This window comes from Parasteatoda tepidariorum, chromosome 4, assembly GCF_043381705.1.
Source record: "Parasteatoda tepidariorum isolate YZ-2023 chromosome 4, CAS_Ptep_4.0, whole genome shotgun sequence".
Taxonomy (NCBI): Eukaryota; Metazoa; Arthropoda; class Arachnida; order Araneae; family Theridiidae; genus Parasteatoda; species Parasteatoda tepidariorum.
Window position 1 is genome coordinate 42,512,831 of NC_092207.1, and position 17,955 is coordinate 42,530,785.

Consider the following 17,955-nt stretch of genomic DNA (forward strand, 5'->3'; position numbering starts at 1 on the left):
AGACGTGAAGTTGCGAGTTAATTCTAAACTCGTTGACTAAAGTTAAGATGCATGTTCAAATAAAAATTATCGAATTTTACTATGTATTTACTGGGAGACACTATGCATTCAACATAAGGAGTCGAAATAAAGAAAGTATCATAAAAAACATTAGGCTTAACAAAATAAAATGTCCATTCAATTTAAGGGCATAATTTGTTTACAGGGTGCGATTATTCTAAGAATCCCTTTTACTCTGAAAGAACGGATTTAACTAGTCGGTGAAAGCGATCCCAAAAGCTCAAAACCAATTAAATAAAAAGAACTCCTCAACAGACACATGGTAAAATCTTTTCACTTGTTTAAAAAGAGTGAGAGAGAGAAGGAAAAAAACGAAAGAAGGCGAAAGAAAAAAAAGTAGAAGAAAAAATTAAAATTAACACGAACAAAAACTAAAGTTAATTTTTTTCTTCTTTTTTCAAATATCGGTTTTGTCCTTCGATAGATTTATCGAATTCCTGAAAGCTCGTCTGCTTTTGATAAATGCATTCTCCTTATCCCTTTTCCACTTTTTAAAAAACGCTTCATGTAGAATTTTTTCCCCCTGATACCATATAGATATATGCGCATATATGTATAGGTATTCACTTTATCTCCGAAAAAAATTGCGTTTCATTGTTTGTCAAGTCAAACATATTTCATAATAAAACAGTTTCTTTTTTCATATCGTTTTTCTTTCTTCACCGTTTCCCAATTTATTGCCTAGACCTGTTGTACGAGCGTTCTTTCGTTTTCCATGGAGCAACAGAGCTAAAAGCTGACGTGCAGCCCTTGCCCATTCAAGTGTTTGCTTTTTGAGGAGAGAAAGCAACGTGAAAGATGGCGGGGGAAAAACTTAATCAAGGAAAGGACCTCTCGAGGAACGGAAGTCAAATATTACTTAATAAATGGGGCAATAAAAAGGACTAATCCTTTTCTTTGACGCTGTCTTTTGTCGTCTTTTCTATTCCAGCGAGCGACTTTTCCCTTCTTTTAACGCTTGATTGAATGTTCTTGACTTAAGCCTTTAGATTTTTTTTTCTTGGCACATTCTTAGAAGACGGAATGGGTAATGAAACAAAATTAATTCTAAATGTTTAAAAAAAAACTGAATAAACAATTTAATAAAATGGTAACTTACGGTAATTTGAAGGCTTGTTGAGTGTTGTGATATTTTAAAATATTCAGAATTAGGAATTGATTTTGTAAATTCACGTGAGATGCTTTTAATATAGTCAAATACTTAACTAGTAATATAGGTTCACTTATTTAAACAGGAATATTTTTTTAGTTACCGTTTTGTGTTCATCTTTATTGTCTTGATACTTAGTCAACATGCTCTTTTTTTAAAAATTATATTGATTCTTTAGACTTTTGTCTGCAAATTTTTAAACCATGTTCTTTATTAAATAAATTAATCAGTTTTAAGACAGTAAAAGTGTAACGCTTCACAACTTCGGCTAATCTTAGTGCTATTCAAAATGTGATATTTATAAATAGGTCGTTCTAATTTTGTCTTATATTTTGTCTTATGGTGTAAAAAATATAGTCTTATGGTGTTCAATAATAACGATACTTATGTAATCTGGTCAGACTCAAAATCATCAATATCATCAATACTTGATTTTGGCACAAGTAATAGAATTTCTTTTGATATTCAACAAGAACTACAACACACATCAATTCAAATTTCCTGGATTAAAGCACACAGCAATAGAGTAGGTAATGAAAAAGCAGATGATTTAGCTAAACAATCTACGAGACAACCGAAAAATTATGTATACCCACTTCCAGTTTCATATCTTAAACGACGTATTAAAGATTCTCTTCTAACAAAATGGCAATCTCAATGGAATAATTCAGACAGAGGCAGACGTCTATTCAAAATTATTAACAATGTTACTTTTTTCAAAACAATTCCTCCAAAACAAGTCATCTGGTTCTTGACGGGTCATGGACCATTTCCAACCTTCTTTAATTACCTGCATATAACAGATACTGATCTTCGCACCTGCGGCCAACAAGGTTCGCCTGAACATTATTTCACTAGTTGTTCCTGGCATAGTCGTCAACCTAGCCCAACAAATTTAGAAATTTGGCAGAAAACTTTTATTACTAACAATACTTTAAATAATAGATTAATAACAGTAATGAACTTCTTAGCGGATAATGACTATCTATTAAAATTTTAATAACTTCCCATTTCACATGTATAATATTTTTTTTGTCTAATTTCTTCTTAAATTCCACACTTTCAGTAAAATCTGTTCTTTTTTTTTAATTTCTAAATTTTTTTTTTAAATTTTATGTTATTTAGGCTGGAGTGGAGCTGGACAAGCGGCCAAGTCCTGGGCTATATGGTTAAGGGTTTTCATAACCTAGGTACATGCTCAGGGCTTGGAGGAAAGAAAAAAAAAGTCTTATGGTGTAAAAAATCTTGTCACAGATGTCTATACTTTATTTTTTACACCATAAGACTTTAATCTATTTGAAAAAAAAATAATGGTGCTTATAAAACCAACAAAATAGTACAATTTAATCAACAATATCGGTGCCTAAACTGTAGGTTATTGTGATCTCCATAAAACTTTCATAATTTGAGTATTCAGGAATTTTTAGAAATACTTTGTGACTTAAGCAATGGAAAAGACGTCAACTTAAGTGAAGTCTGGATTTAAAAAATTTTGCTTTTAACAAATAAACTGTCTTTTATTAAAATATGTTTTTGAAAATGCCGCCTAAGATGAGCGTTCTTTTAGTAAATTTAAAAATATAAAATCGTAAATAATATTCATTCAATTACAGAGATGAGATATTTGAATGCTTATTAAATGTAAAAAATATTAGGATCCGGTAAAATTGAAATTTTATTTGGTAAATTAAGAATTCTACCCTCCCAAATATGTAAGTTTCAAGAATTTCTGCGGAAAACTGTGGCTCTTGATTCAAAATGCAGTTTAACTATCTACTGCACCTGCTAATTTTTTTTACTAGTTACACCAACTTGAAAATGTCTAATTCCGTAGGTTTCCTCTCATTCTGGATTGTTAAGATATGGAAAATGAAGATGGCATCGATCAATTTATGTAAATTTTTTCAGAATATAAATCATTATTTCTTATACAGCTTAGTTTAGAATTGTATAGCAAATGTTAATTGAAGAGTGTAATGAAAAAATATAAAGTGATGTTTCTTGAGTATAAGAAAACTAAATAGAAGCATATGTACAACAAAACGACTTCTTCAGTTATAACCCACCTTAATTTAGGTTTTACCAGAATATAGTGAGTTTCTCTATTTACAGCGAACAATAACTTTCTCTTTAACTAGATAATCTGGAGACTAAGTAGAACTTGACATGCTCTTTTACTCAGTTATTTATCTAGAAGTATAATCACCAAGAGGAGATCTTACCTGTACCAGCTCCCCTATACATGCAAGGATCTCGACCCTTGATACGACGTACAAGCATGACCATGGCTATAACTACGACCACGAAAACAGCCACAGCAACGAATACTCCCACATACAATGCAACATCAGGTTCGGTCTCTGCTGGAGTAGCTAAAAAAGAAAATACACAATTTTTTATTTCTGACACATCTTTCTAAGTTTCAGCATAAAGAAGTACAATTTTAAAGCTGTATGTAAGGAAAATAATTGTCAATGTAACAACCATGTCAACATTACCACAGATTTATCCCCTCGATTTTCGCACACATAAAATTCGACATACGTTTTTCATATGCTTTGACATCCAATATCGAAAGAGAAGCAATGTTTCATTTCTTTGTATTTGAAACTATAAGTTCTTAAAAAGGACTAATAGATAAAAAAAGTTGATTATTATGTTTAGTATATATACTATAATACTAAGATAAGACTTACTAATTTTTAGTTTGAATAGGTTTATAAATGTGTTCTCAGCGGCTGAAAGGTTTTTTCCTTTCTACTTAATTTGTACTATCAATCCTAATTTGTACTATAGACTGCTCACAATTCGACAAGGTTTTTTTTAACCATTTATTGTGTTGAGTAGATAATCCTACATATCTATGCAGAAATATAAGAAAAATGGGGGTGTTTTCCAGTTTTGGTAACTCTTCTACTGGGACAATGTCTAAAAAGTGGAGGTAAACTAGAAGATTGCCCATGGCTGAAGAGATTTAAAGCACTTAAAAATCAGTTTAATTCCTTAGCTCTCCCAAGTTAAGTTTCAAAATTAAAACAATTCGTGACTCTTAATATTTTCAAAAATTTAATATAATTAAAACTAATATAAATTATAACTGTAATTATATTTTTCAATGTTACATACTCATTAGTTTGTAATATTTTACAGTTTTAACTTGTGTCACTTTCAAAATTTCAGCATGTTTCATCTTAAGAAAGTTGAAAATATAGCTCATATGCTTCCTTTTACCCAGGGCTATCGAAACCCTAGACCTGTCTGTCTTCCCAATCCTTCAAAGGAAGAATATAACTTTATTTATTCTTTCTTTATACTTGAAATCACCATTGAGATAAGACTGCATTGTAAATAAACAGAACTCATGTTTATAAATAGTAGAATGAACGGTTCAGTTAGTAACGTATCTAAAATCTTGTTAATAGGGGTTTCTTAATAAGGCTGCTGCAATCTCAACATGATGGTGTCACGTGGAACTGCATTTTAGTTCAAAATATACATTACCTTGCAGTATGGTTTAACTTGATCAGATACATGGTTGAATTTAATATGTTATGCAAACTTGAACTTTGAAAAAGTTTTAAAAATTCTTAGAACCATAATCCTTTATATATCGACTTGACTTTTAAGTCCCAGTTATACATTTTTCTACATTGCATTGAAACAGAACAAAACATCCCATCCGAATTTATCCGTCCCTGTAACACATACTCTAATGACTTTCCGTTTATCATTAGTTAACAACACACAATTATTTGAAGTTGCATATCACTCTTGGAACAATTTAGCTGTTGATATTTCATTCGAGGTTGCCATTTTATGATTCGTCAATTTTCCGCTTTAATTCTCGATCAATTTTGAAAATACATCTTTCATATATTTTTTTGATTCATTAGCTTTTTCAACTAGTTATAAAACAAAATATTAAATGTTTAGCTCTAATTCAAATTTTATAATGTGGTGTAAGTCCAAAATTAAAAATTTCATGAAAAATTAGAAAATATTGAATATTAAAAAAATATTTGCCGAAGTTTAAAATAGACATTTTTTAATGAGACAAAAAAAGTCTCGTACATTTGCGATAATTTTTTAAAAATAATTTGGTGAATAAAGAGTAAACATTTAACAATGGGTAACTAGGTTCAATAGAAAAAAAATTAATGGATAAAATTAAAGGAAAAGTATTAAAATAATGACTCATTTATTCTTAATAAATGAGGAAAATTCCCGATGCTTAACTGTCCGGAGTTAAGTATGGAGAGCAGAAATACTTCCTGTGCTTAATAGTTAATGTGCCCAGCTGTCAACATTAAAATTTTTCTTAAGAGTGTTATTATAAGGACCTGTCGTGGCACAGGTCCTTGGTTCGATCCTCGGGTCGGGCAAGGTTGATTCAGTCTTTCATCCCTTCAGTAGGTCAATAAAATGAGTACCAAGCATGCTGGGAAACTAAACACTGGGGGTTCCGCGTTGGGTTGACCACCTAACCGGAACATCTACTCCTGCACTCCAGAGCCTAAAGGTCAAGAAAACAGAGATGGGCACAATAGGCCTTGGCCATTTATGGGCTGTCGCGCCACTGAGTTTAGTTTAGTTATTATAATATAAAGTATCTACGGATACAGGATGTCAAAACTTCGTCTTCAATTATATGAACTCATATTCGTTTAGAATTAGATCTATCGTTCCAATATTCTTAAATTCACATGGAGAGATATTTCAAATAGGGGACAATACACAGACATATCTACTTCTATCATGATTGGTGACAGGTCTGTGACATTTCCCATATAAAGCCACTTTTTTATTACTTTTCACCCATATCTCCGTCTGAGAAAAGTAAACAAATTTCACCGTGGCCTAACCCCCAGTATCTCCCAGTGTGCGACAAAAAGCAATTTATTTCCACACGCGTATTTTTGCCCCGTTGTCAGATAAGAAAACGTGGCCAACTCCAAGAGTCACAATGACCCAATCGTAGCTGTCACTGTAAAAATACAGGGGATTGGCAGAGCTATTGGTCAGTACCTGTTTTCGCTTTCCTATTTCCAGTCTTTTTTTTTTTCTCTCTCTCTTCCGAATCCCATTCCGTTTTCCTTAAACCGGGTTCAATTTTTTCTCCTTATTTTTATTTTAGTGCCAAGACACAAATAGATCCAGGAATCTGTTTTATTCTTTTTCTTCATTTTCAATCTCTTTCATCTTTACTTTAAAAGCGAAAAAGGGAAGGAAAAGTTTAAATAAAATCCTTTTCTCGAAATTTCTTTCGTTCCTTTTTTGTTTATTTATTTTGTGATACAGACAAAACAAATTTATATAGATCATTATTATTCTTGCATTTGGTATTTTTTTTTAAAGATTTAAGATAAATTATCAAAAAAAATTAGCATCAAAGAAAATGATTACTTTGTCATTGGTTAGAATAAAAAATATTGGCATAAAGTTTTACTTAATTGAAAATGAATAATGCCATGTATGTTTAAAACATAATGACATACACCGAAGAGCCATTACATTATGACCACCCTGCTAATAACATGTAGGACCGCCTTCAGTCCTCAAAACTGCTAGCACCCGCCGTGGCATTGATTCCACAAGGTGCTGATAAGTAGTCTGAGGTATCTGGTACCAAGCGCTCATCAACTGGTCCTGAAATTCCCTCACATTGCGAGGGGATAGAGTGGCAACACGAATTTGGTTTTCCAAATAGGACCACAAATGCTCTATTGGATTATGGTCAAGTGAATTTGGGGGCCAAGACATGACTTGAAAGTCACTGGAATGTTCCTCAACGATTCGACCCTTATGACATGGTGCATTATCCTGTTGGTAAACACCATCCCCCGCAGGAAAAACTGTTGCCATGAATGGGTGAGCCTGGTCTGCAACTATGTTCAAGTAGCTTACAGACGTCAGGGATTGTTCTATGAGCATTATGGGTCCTAATGTGTCCCATGAAAACATTGTTTCTGGGCGAGAAACCATGAAAACCTGGGCGACCCCATTGTTATAGATGGAGGGTGGTCATAATGTAATGGCTCTGTTAATATTATTTATTTCTCCATATTAATTATTTCTAATACTCAATAGATGGCGCTCTGCGCAGCAATGTAAAATCAGTTTTCTACACAGTTTTCCTCCATAACACTGTAACATCATCATCATCCTTCTTGTTATTAAATATATTTTATGTTAAAGGCGTTTTGTAATGAATGAAACCCCGAGATCTGAAAGATCATATCACCGTATTTAATAGGCTCTTCGGTGTATAACACGTTTTAAGTTATAAGACCATAATTACTAATAATTACTGTAGCAATGCAATAATTTTTTTAATTTATGATACGGTATATGGCCTTAAATAATTGTGATATTTAAATGAAATAATACTTTGAAAATTATGTTTGCTAAAACATGTTAACAAATAGCGAAATTACTAATAACTACTGTAACCATGTAAGAATTTTTTTTAATTTATGAAAGGGTATAGGAATGTCTTGAATAATTATGATTGTTAATGTTTCGTTCAATGGCATTACGTTGAAAAGCTGTTTTAACTCGAAGATTAAAATGCACAAAGTTGCTGCAAACGCTGGTCGGATCCTTTGTTTTCAAACTATTCTGAATTCTCTTATCGCATATAAGAAATTGAAACAAAAAATTTAAAATTAACAATTACTTAATAGACTTATTACTTTTCTATTATTTAATCGAATTTATAATTGAGTTTAAGTTTGAATTGGAGTTGAAATTAGGCTTTTAGGAAAGTTCGAAGTTGGAGTCAAGCACTTCAACTACCGACTCCATAACTCTAATATTTAAGACAATGATCATCATTTCAACATTATTACCCTCATTGCTGAGTAATGAAGATAACGTGGCATAATAGAAATGATTAAAAAATGCACACTAAACAAATATTTATGCTAGGAAATAGTTCGAATAATCAAAGTTGACAGTTCCAAATTATAAACAAATTAATCATTCCAGACAAAAATTAAAAAAAAAAATTAATAAAAACATAAGGTTAAAAATGCACAGAGGTGGCTCAGGTGTTGAAGTGTTTCTAAACTATTTTAAACTCTCTAATCGCACACAAAAATAATAACAGATAATTTAAAATTTACAATTATTTAATAGTGAGTCATAGTGACTCAGAGGATAGAGCTTTCGTCACACCATCAGAAGATCCAGGTTCGAATTCCAGCTATGGCTGGCTGATACGAATTCTGCTCCCCGCTCGCATTGACTACATCTCTGACATAAAATATCCTCAGTTGTGGATTATTTATGGATTGGAATCCCCTAGCCATCGAGCAAACCGCGGGAAATTTTTGTAGTTCTTTCTCCGTGTAACGCAAATCTGTTTAGTTTCGTCAAAAAGTCTTCCACAATGGCTAGTTTGTTCCATTGCTCGATCAAGGACCTTGTCTTCTGGTTTGGACACAAAATTACAAGGCTACGGAGTTGAACATTGATAGTCGTAAATCAGAATTGTGTCGGCTATTCAACACCGGCTTATAAAATTATATGAAATACAAAATTACTTAATAATTTCTATTATTTGGTGGAATTTTTAATGGAATATAAGTCGGAGTTGGAGCTAAGAGAAGGAAAATCCGTAGTTGGAATCGAATATTTCAACTACCTACTCCACAGCTCTGATATTTACACCAATGGCGCCATTCATCATTTCTACAATGTTTCTCTCATTGTTGAGTAATGCGGATAAAGTGCCATAATCGAAATGCTAAAAAAATTCACAACTATTATCACTAGCAGAAAAAAAAATCTAGCACACAAACTAAATATTTATTTTAAGAAGCAGTCCAAATCTTGATAGTTGACAGTTGAACATTCTAGACAAATTAATCATTCCAGACAAAATTTCTTTAAAAAAAAAACTTAAGGTTAAAAACACACCGAGTTGCTGCAAAGGCTGCTCGGGTGTTGATTTGTTTTCAAACTATTCTGACTCAGCTAGTAGATGAAATAAGAATTTTGAAAGGAATNAGACAAAATTTAAAAAAAAAAAAACAAAAAAGAAAAAAACTTAAGGTTAAAAACACACCGAGTTGCTGCAAAGGCTGCTCGGGTGTTGATTTGTTTTCAAACTATTCTGACTCAGCTAGTAGATGAAATAAGAATTTCGAAAGGAATGAAAAAATAAATGTTCTTTTTTGACCGGATATTTATGAGAGTCGAGGAAAGACGAGGTTGCACCATTGAAAAGCAATAATCTGTCTTGCTTTCAGCGCCTGTCACCACAATGCTAATAAGAACTTATTTTTTCTTCGAGAGACAAAACACCCTTTAGATATGAGGATGGAAATAAATCTTTTGAAGAATCAATTAACCATTCGCGTGCCGATGGACTGGGGCAGAAAGAGGCGACACATGAAAAGTTTCGAAACTAGAGGGCGTTTTTACGCAGAAATCAAACAACAGAGGTCTTCAAAATAGGAACTTGTTTAAAAATTTTAAAACGAAAGAAATCTGAATAAAAATAAAGCGATTCTTAATTTCGTAGTATTGAAATGAATAGTGGGTGAGAAAGTACTTTTAGGGTGTTTAAAAATAAATTAAAATGAACGTCGAAACGTAATTACTCGTAAATGAATTTAAATAGCTAAATTAAATAGAATGAATATAATACCCTATGTGCATAGACGTTTTATTTCTGCAGGTGTGAAGCGATAACAATGGATGTAATAAAATAGAAAAAAGTAGAAGTAAGCAATAAATTGTCTCCGAACGATAATACACGAAAAATAGTATAAAAACATAAAAAAAAAGAAGAAGAAAAACTGGGAGTAAAAAGTCCATGCGTTGTTGATAATAGCAGAAAATATTGACAATAACATCATCGGCAATAAGTGTTAAAGAAATTTTTTTTTATGAACATATCTGATTGGTGGAGAACTGGGGGTCACGAGTTAAATTCTGACAGCGATTAAGCAGTGTGTACACAGCAAGGCTAAGACAGTAAAAAAAATGGCTGAAATTTATCTAGTCGGTTGTGGCGTAGTAATTTGGAAAGATAGATGCCAGCTCAGGTGCTGTCCACGTAGTCTGATCGGGGTCAAAATTATTTGCTATTCCTAACATGGTTCTAAAAAGATAAAGCATTGAGAAACGAGGATAGATACTTGGCTTTTGTTGGGTGAAGTGAAGGAATCTAGTAAAAAATGAAGAAGAATTTATGGTATAATTACATCACTCTTTTATTAAGTAATATGGTTCGAAAGCGGTTTTCCAGACAAACAATAATTAGAGCTATTCAGTCAAGAAAACAGGAACGATCTTACATTCCCAAGGTAAAAAAAAAAGAGATAAATAAAACGATGCAGGAAGACATAAGTCGGAGGAAAACGGAAAAACAAACAGGAGTAAAATTCACTAAGGAACATAATGTCGTAAACCCGTATTTATAAATTCTCTGAGAAAACTAAACAAAAAGTTTAGAATACATAGAGTGAAAAAATGACACAGTATATATTAAAACACATTTTTGATTACTTTAAACTCAATTCAATTTTAAAAAAAATGTTGGAATCTTGTAAAGCACTTTTTAATTATTTTCTTAAAATATGTATCAAATTATCAGAAAAAAAGCCCCACCATGGCAAATGGTTGTTGAATACAGAAAATGAAAACTATGTTTTAAGAAAATAAAAACCATCAACTGATGCGTTTAAGGATATTTTTTTAATTAAAAATGAACGAATTCTGTGAAAAGCTAACTGAGAATTCAACAAGAGTGCGTTAATTTTAATTTCATAGTGACAAAATAAATGAAACAAGAAACAAAAAACTTTCATTTTAAATTTTTTGTTCTGTTAATTACAAAAAATAGCAAGATTGAGGATTAGTTAATTAAAGAAAGAATTGTTAATCCATGACAAGTGTAAGGAAGGAATGAAAAGAACAAGAAATTATGTCTCCTTTTTTAGTAATTTAATGTTGTGTTCACTATATAATAATAGTAAAATAATATTTTTTTATGATGTGTGTGTTTAAGGTTTGAACAATTTTTTAAAACTTTATTTTTAAATATTTAATATACTTACTACAAAGGGAAGCATTACGTTTATAACCTGCCTTCTCTCAATAAACTCCGAACACTTTTTATTTATAAAAACGAGTTTTAAATCGTTCATTACAACAAAAATTTTGTAAATGTATGACAAATTGAACTCTAATGACAAGATAAATAAATAAAAAAGATAACCTAATATTATTAATACAAATTGATGTAAAATCATTGTTGGATTCACAATTTAGCGAAAAATGTGTTAGAATTTCAATTTTAGAACAAACAATTTAGGACAAAAAATTAAATGTAGAATTATTACTTAAATTAACTAAATAATTCGTTACTAAAAACAAATATTTTAGCAGGCGACGTTGGTAACTCATTAAAACTTAAAAGCAAATAGATAGTTTTTTGCTTAAGCCTGCCGTGGAAAAAGAGCGATTATTTCAAAATCAAACAATGAAAATTAATTGGGCAACAAGCCTACATGAAAAGGATCACATACATTATCATCAAAAGAAATATTAGATAAAAAAGAAGCATTTTCTAAAAAAATTATGAGTAGAATTATTTCTTAATTCAACTAAATCCGTTACTCAAAAACAACTTTGTTAGCAGACGATATTTGTAACTCGTTAAAACTTCAAAGAATATAGACAGTTTTTATCATAAGAACATTGGAAAAAAAGCGATTATTTCAAAATCAAATAACGCAAAATCAATTTCGCAACAAGCCTATCTGAAAAGAATCACATATATTATCAAAATATATATTAATAAAAAAAATCCTTTTTAAAAAAAATTATACGTGGAACTATTTATAAAATTAACTAAACAATTCATAACTCATAAACTTCTTTAGCAGACGATATTTGTAATTCGTTAAAACTTTAAAGCATATATATCGTTTTTACATAAGCCGGCCATGAAAAAATAGCGATTATTTCAAAATCAAATAACGCAAAATCAATTGGGCAACAAGCCTATCTGAAAAGGATCGCATTAACAGCTATCAGCTCCATTAGTGCTATGTGGTAAAATCTAAGGAGCTATTGTGTACGGGATAGAAGAAAAGAGCTTATTTGCATACGCTTTTGTTTGCTTCCTACAAAGACGAGTTTTCTTCTTTTTTTTTATTAAATATATTTTTTTCTTCTTCCCTTCATTAAGGTTAAAGAGCCCCCTAGCACTTCATCACCTCTTCCATTGCAGGTACGGTAGAAAGAGCCATTGCAGAGTTTGGTTTTTTAATGTCGCCTGCAAGATTGTGTTAAGACGATATATTTTAAAAGTAATAAAAGTTGTTTTCATTAAGAACGTACTTAATTACAAGGTCTGCTGATTTTAGAATTTTGTTTGCAAGATTTTTTTAGGGGTATTTTATGAAGCCCTTTCGCCAAGCAAAATGAATAAAAAAAACCAGTTTGAGAACTATAAACTCAAAACAAAGCTTTAGTTTTAAGATATATAGTTTATCTTGTAGAAAAATTTGACTATGCTTTGCATGGGGCAAGTATTTTCAATATTTGAAGAAAAAATTAAAATTTTATTTAAAAAAATACCAATTTGGCAAGACTTTTGGAATAATGGAAATTGATATAATAAAGAAAAGAGTTGTTATTTATTGTTATATTTCTTTAAAATAAGTTTAAGTAAGTAAGCACATCCGTATTCCGTGACAATTTTTTAAAAAAAATTACGTAATTATTTTATTGAATAACATATTATATTCAGATAATCATGGTCAACGCTGAATAAGCTTCCATTATAGAACTTGAACATTTATAACTTTCACAATAATTGTTAAGAGCACCATTAAAAAAATCAATTCAGAAGAAATAACAAATTAAGCGTTTTGTATCAATATAAGCTTGACCCTTCCCCAGAAATTTTAGAGATTAATACATCGTTTAGGTGTCTAAATTTGGAAAATAGTTTATATATATGTATATATACATATATTTAGACATTGTGATGAGGGGAGTTATTTCAATAAACAAACTACAAAAAGGCAATTATTAGAAACACCAAATTTCGTCAGGCAATCAAATTGGTTTTGGTGTTTTCAGTCTACTTTTCAGTAAAGGTTTTTTTAGATTTCGATGGAATTCTTCCCTTGCTTATAGGTATTATTGAAATTTATGAAAGTAGTTGTAATTATTACGCATGTATGTAAATATTGTAGTTACATAATGTAGTCCTAAATGCTTTTTTTTATTATTCCATTTTCCTTGACGGTTCTAAAAATACACATTAAGAGCGGTCATTACTAAATATTTTTCAAATCATCTAACTAATTTCCTTAAAAAAAATAAAATCAGATTGAAAATGCTATCGCATGACGTAAAAAGTACTTTTTTTTCATAAAATAAATAAATTTTACTTGCGTTAAAAAGGATTATACAAATTTAGATATAGCGAAGAAATCAATAACTTTTCTCAAACTTAGAAAAAAATTGATTTAATTCAATGCTGAATTTTACAGAAGAGGCTTCAAAAAGTGGTATTTTTTACAACAAAACTTTTAATGTAACCATAAAAATTTATAGCATAAAATGTAAATTATTATTCTTTTTCTTTCAAGTTTTATAAATAAAACCAATTTAAGACAAAATACATAAAAAATAAAATGTTAGAATTGCGACATTTGCCTTTTAGTAGAGCTATAATGCAAGTGAAACTTAGAATTAGCCCTTCGAATTTGGAAAATGAGAAGTTAAAAGTATAGGGTAAAACTGACGGTCACCAGTGGCCACAAGGCGACTAAATATAACAAACGGCTGTAAAAAAAATCATATTACAATCACCACTTTTTTTCCAAAAATGCACCCCATGTGCAGCTTATTAGTGGTATTCCTTAAAAAATAAATATGGACTAATTAAGAATATTTTGAAATACTCAGAACATAATACTTTATTTCACGATTTTCCTTATATTTTAATTTTAAAAATGTAATTTTTTACCGAAAGTAATGTTTACCAATATTTGAGAAAAGATTCAAATGAAATGTCTTAAAATAAACATCATACATAATTAACATCATCACTTTTTTTTAATAGTTTAAAATTTAAAAAGTTCGTGCATATTTTAAAAAGTGGCCACTTTTACGAATGTTACAACTGGCCAGTAGTAAAAATGTAATAACTTTGGCATACAAATTATTTTCCAAGATTCTAATATGCATCTTCGAATAAATTTTCCTCGCTGCTTATGGTTCGCTCTTGCATATCGGCAGACGATTTCGAACACTGAAAAGGCTGTTCAAGGAAGAATTTCACAGACGAGAATGGATGCAAAAAAGACAAAGGGATTCATCCTCCGCATCCCTCTTTTACCCGCTGGCGTGCATCCAAAATGATGCTGGAGAAAAAAGAAGAAGAGAAAAAAAAAAGATTTAGGGATGGGGGAAGAGATATCTTCTAGACCGACACCTTTATTCGAGAGGTCGTTTGTTCTCAGAGAAACAAGACATTCGATGATGTCGAGGAGATACTTTTTTTTTTCGTCTTTTAACTGAGATATTCTTCGGCCAAGTGTGAAGACGATAACACATTGAACGGTAAGCAAACGGGAGGGATGATTTGGCGACTTATCCATCGGTCTTACCCATACAGAGTGTCCTCAAGTGACACTTTCGGTATGGGTATGACAACCGAAACAAGAACCTGGATGGGTACTTGAAGTACGATGCGGAAAATAGAAAAAAACATATTGAACTAAATAATTTAGTTCATAATGACATAATTAGAGCAAATCGGTCGAATAGTACCCGAGAAATCAAATTTTAAATATGCAATTTTTTTTAAAAATTTTCAATTTCTCATTAACGTATTTAGCTCAAATTTTGTAATTTGACATATAGAAGTACATTCCTTAAGAATTCTCTCATAATTCACAACTTTCTCGATTATCATTAAAAAAAATTAAAAATAATAAATAGTTATTAAATATATATATTTTTTTGCATGGAATTGTCTTTGGATAAATGAACTTTATTATTGAGCACAAAATTGTTTGATTCCTGAGATATGGTAAAATATGCACACAAAAAATTACTAATTAGCCACTAAGTCTGGACTGCTCTCTGACCAAACTATTGAAACCATATTTCCCAAATAGCGGTTATTTTCTAGTGGTATAGTTTGAGGATCAGAAATCTAAAACCGATAGAAGAAAGGCATGTTTATTCAGAGAAGATACGCTTTTATATCTGATTCCGTAAATTAAAATATCATCTGCACTAATTAATAAGCATGTTTCGGGTCACCCCCTGGAACCATTGAGGTTTTGTCCAAGTACGTAAAAATTCTGATCATTATATCAAAAGTATATTTGGTATGAAAAGTTGTTCAGGATATCAAAAGTCATTCAGGGTAACATTGAGATTGAAATGGAAAAAAATCTAAAATAGAAACTAAAAGTAATAAAGAACGGAGACAAATTGTCTGTAGTAGCAAAATCTGCACTGATTCACATTATGCACCAGGTGCTTATGAAAAAAGTTGTACTACCTATTTTTTTCATACCAATGTGGATATTTATTTCTGTTACTCACTAAAAACTATGAAAAAAAGCTCCATGTTTTGTTTCCAGATAAAAATATAAATATAATTTTAAGTAGACAGGACTATCTTGTTTTGGCAAAAAAAAAAAAAAAATAATCAATAATGAAACACTTGTACTGCCATTTTTTTAACTAGAAGAACCATCCTACTAAAAGCGAATTTTGCACAAATGAGTTAACCCCTTCCTTCTCGCTCCCGTGAAAATGACGGAGTGAGTTTTCGCCAGCTATTTCTCGCTCCCGTGATATTTACGGGCTGGAGTGTTCAGTAGTAACGCGCCAATAAGAATAAAACTAATTAATATCTTTTGCCCGGAAAACCTTTTATTTCTCTTTTTACACACCTGATGGCAGTAACAGGATATTTAAGGTAATTGTAGATAGTTAGTTTATTTTAAACTAGTTGCAGCACTAATCAAATACGTAATACAAATACAAAAGCCAAAAAAATAGCCACTTTTATGACCGTTTTCTTGTAAATTTACCGATCGTTAAGGGGCTAAACAGGTTCCAACCAAAAGTCGAAAGCTTACTAATAAAATAAATAGCTTCTTGATGATTTTAATACCTCCTTTGGTTTTCTAGACCCCAATAACGATTTGTCACAGTTCGAAAGCATTTTTGTTCTTTCGCACTTGAAGAATTTTAATAAGCATAACTTATTTACTTGATTTTAATAAAAAATTTTTTTTTTTATATTAAGGGTAGTTATTACAGAACACCCTACGTAAATATTTATATAAAACCACTCGTTTTTGTCTCCTCAAAAATATTTAAAATTGAAACGTTGGAAAGAACTAATCCCATGACGTCAACCAGTTTTGACTAATAATCAGCTTCAATTTCTCTTTCTGTCATTGATTTCAAAAATCAATCGTAGGTCATGCGTTGATCGAAACGTAGAATTTCGTGCGGGGATTCCAATAAAAGGATTAAAATTCTCGGATCGCAGATTGTCATTAACAAGATGCCAGAACGAGGCTGTTGCAGAGAAACCAAGTGGGCCTCTGGGAATTGAAGGAGAGAATTCGAAATAAAATTTTTAGCTGCGATTAAATCGGGCATAAAATGAACGATTAGTAAAGCTCTGCTGAGTTAATTGAATTAAAGAAGGCATCTGGATGGAAAATGGGATTCAGGAAAAAGAGTTAAGTAATAGTGAGTGGGTTTGAGTTTTGAGATAATAACTATATTCAACGTTTTAGTTTTATCACGGGACAAAATTCTATCGTATAGATCATAAAAACGAATGGTTTAAGTTACTTTAATTAAATTTTATATAAATTATAAGACAAATATATTTTAATGAACACTTTTCAAATTTGTAAAAAAAAAAATTCAATTATAATTTTTTTGCATGTTGAAAAAAAAATTGAATTTCAATAGGTACTTTAATCAACAAATTTAAATAATCGATTTTTTTTAGTTTGATTATATTTTGCTGAGGGTGTGAAAGATGTTTTAATAAGAAATAAATTATAAGCAAGAATAACCTTGATTGATGAGTTAAGTGATTATGAATTGATGATTGTGTTCGTATCTTCAGTACAAAAATTTATCTTATAGTAATTTTGTAGAAACTAATAATTCAGAAATATAGCACGATATTTTCTCTCAAAAATGAAAAAAAAAAGATAGCTTTACATCATTCAAAATATTTAATGCTTCAAAACGATTAATCAAAATATATCTAACAGTGTTGTGATTAATTGACATATAAATCTAGTGATTAACCAAAAAGCCTTTGTATTTTAGTTATGGTTAACTTAACTTATCGAGACATTTTATTTTTAGCACTTTTAACTTCAATATTCTCTACATGTTTAATACCTGGTTAGATATTCATGCATGTTTTAAAAGTTTTTGACGCTTGATTTTTCTTATATCGTACATACCACCCTTTCGCAATTTCACAGGTAATAAATACAAATCATGAGCAATATAATTATAGTAATAATATTTTCCGTCTTACTTTTAATAGTCATTTTATTTAAAGAAGAAAAAATTACGCGTCAAAAATTATTAATAATTAATATTTATAATTAACAGGAGAGTTTTTTAAGGGAAACTTATTTAAAGTTTCATTTAAAGTAAACTTATACATTAAAGTATTTTTGACAAAGTTAACATTCAATTAATTATAAAAA

At 30.5% G+C, this 17,955-nt stretch overlaps 1 protein-coding gene across 2 annotated transcripts in view; it reads right to left on the reverse strand.

Annotated features, from left to right (window-relative positions):
• The window catches only part of LOC107437991 (netrin receptor UNC5C), a 347,353-nt gene that overhangs the window by 52,255 nt on the left and 277,143 nt on the right, over window positions 1-17,955 (reverse strand). For both annotated transcript variants that reach the window (XM_043038737.2, XM_043038736.2), the window contains exon 6: window positions 3,433-3,582. In XM_043038737.2, the coding sequence (XP_042894671.1) occupies window positions 3,433-3,582 (150 nt within the window). The remainder of the gene's footprint in view (window positions 1-3,432; window positions 3,583-17,955) is intronic.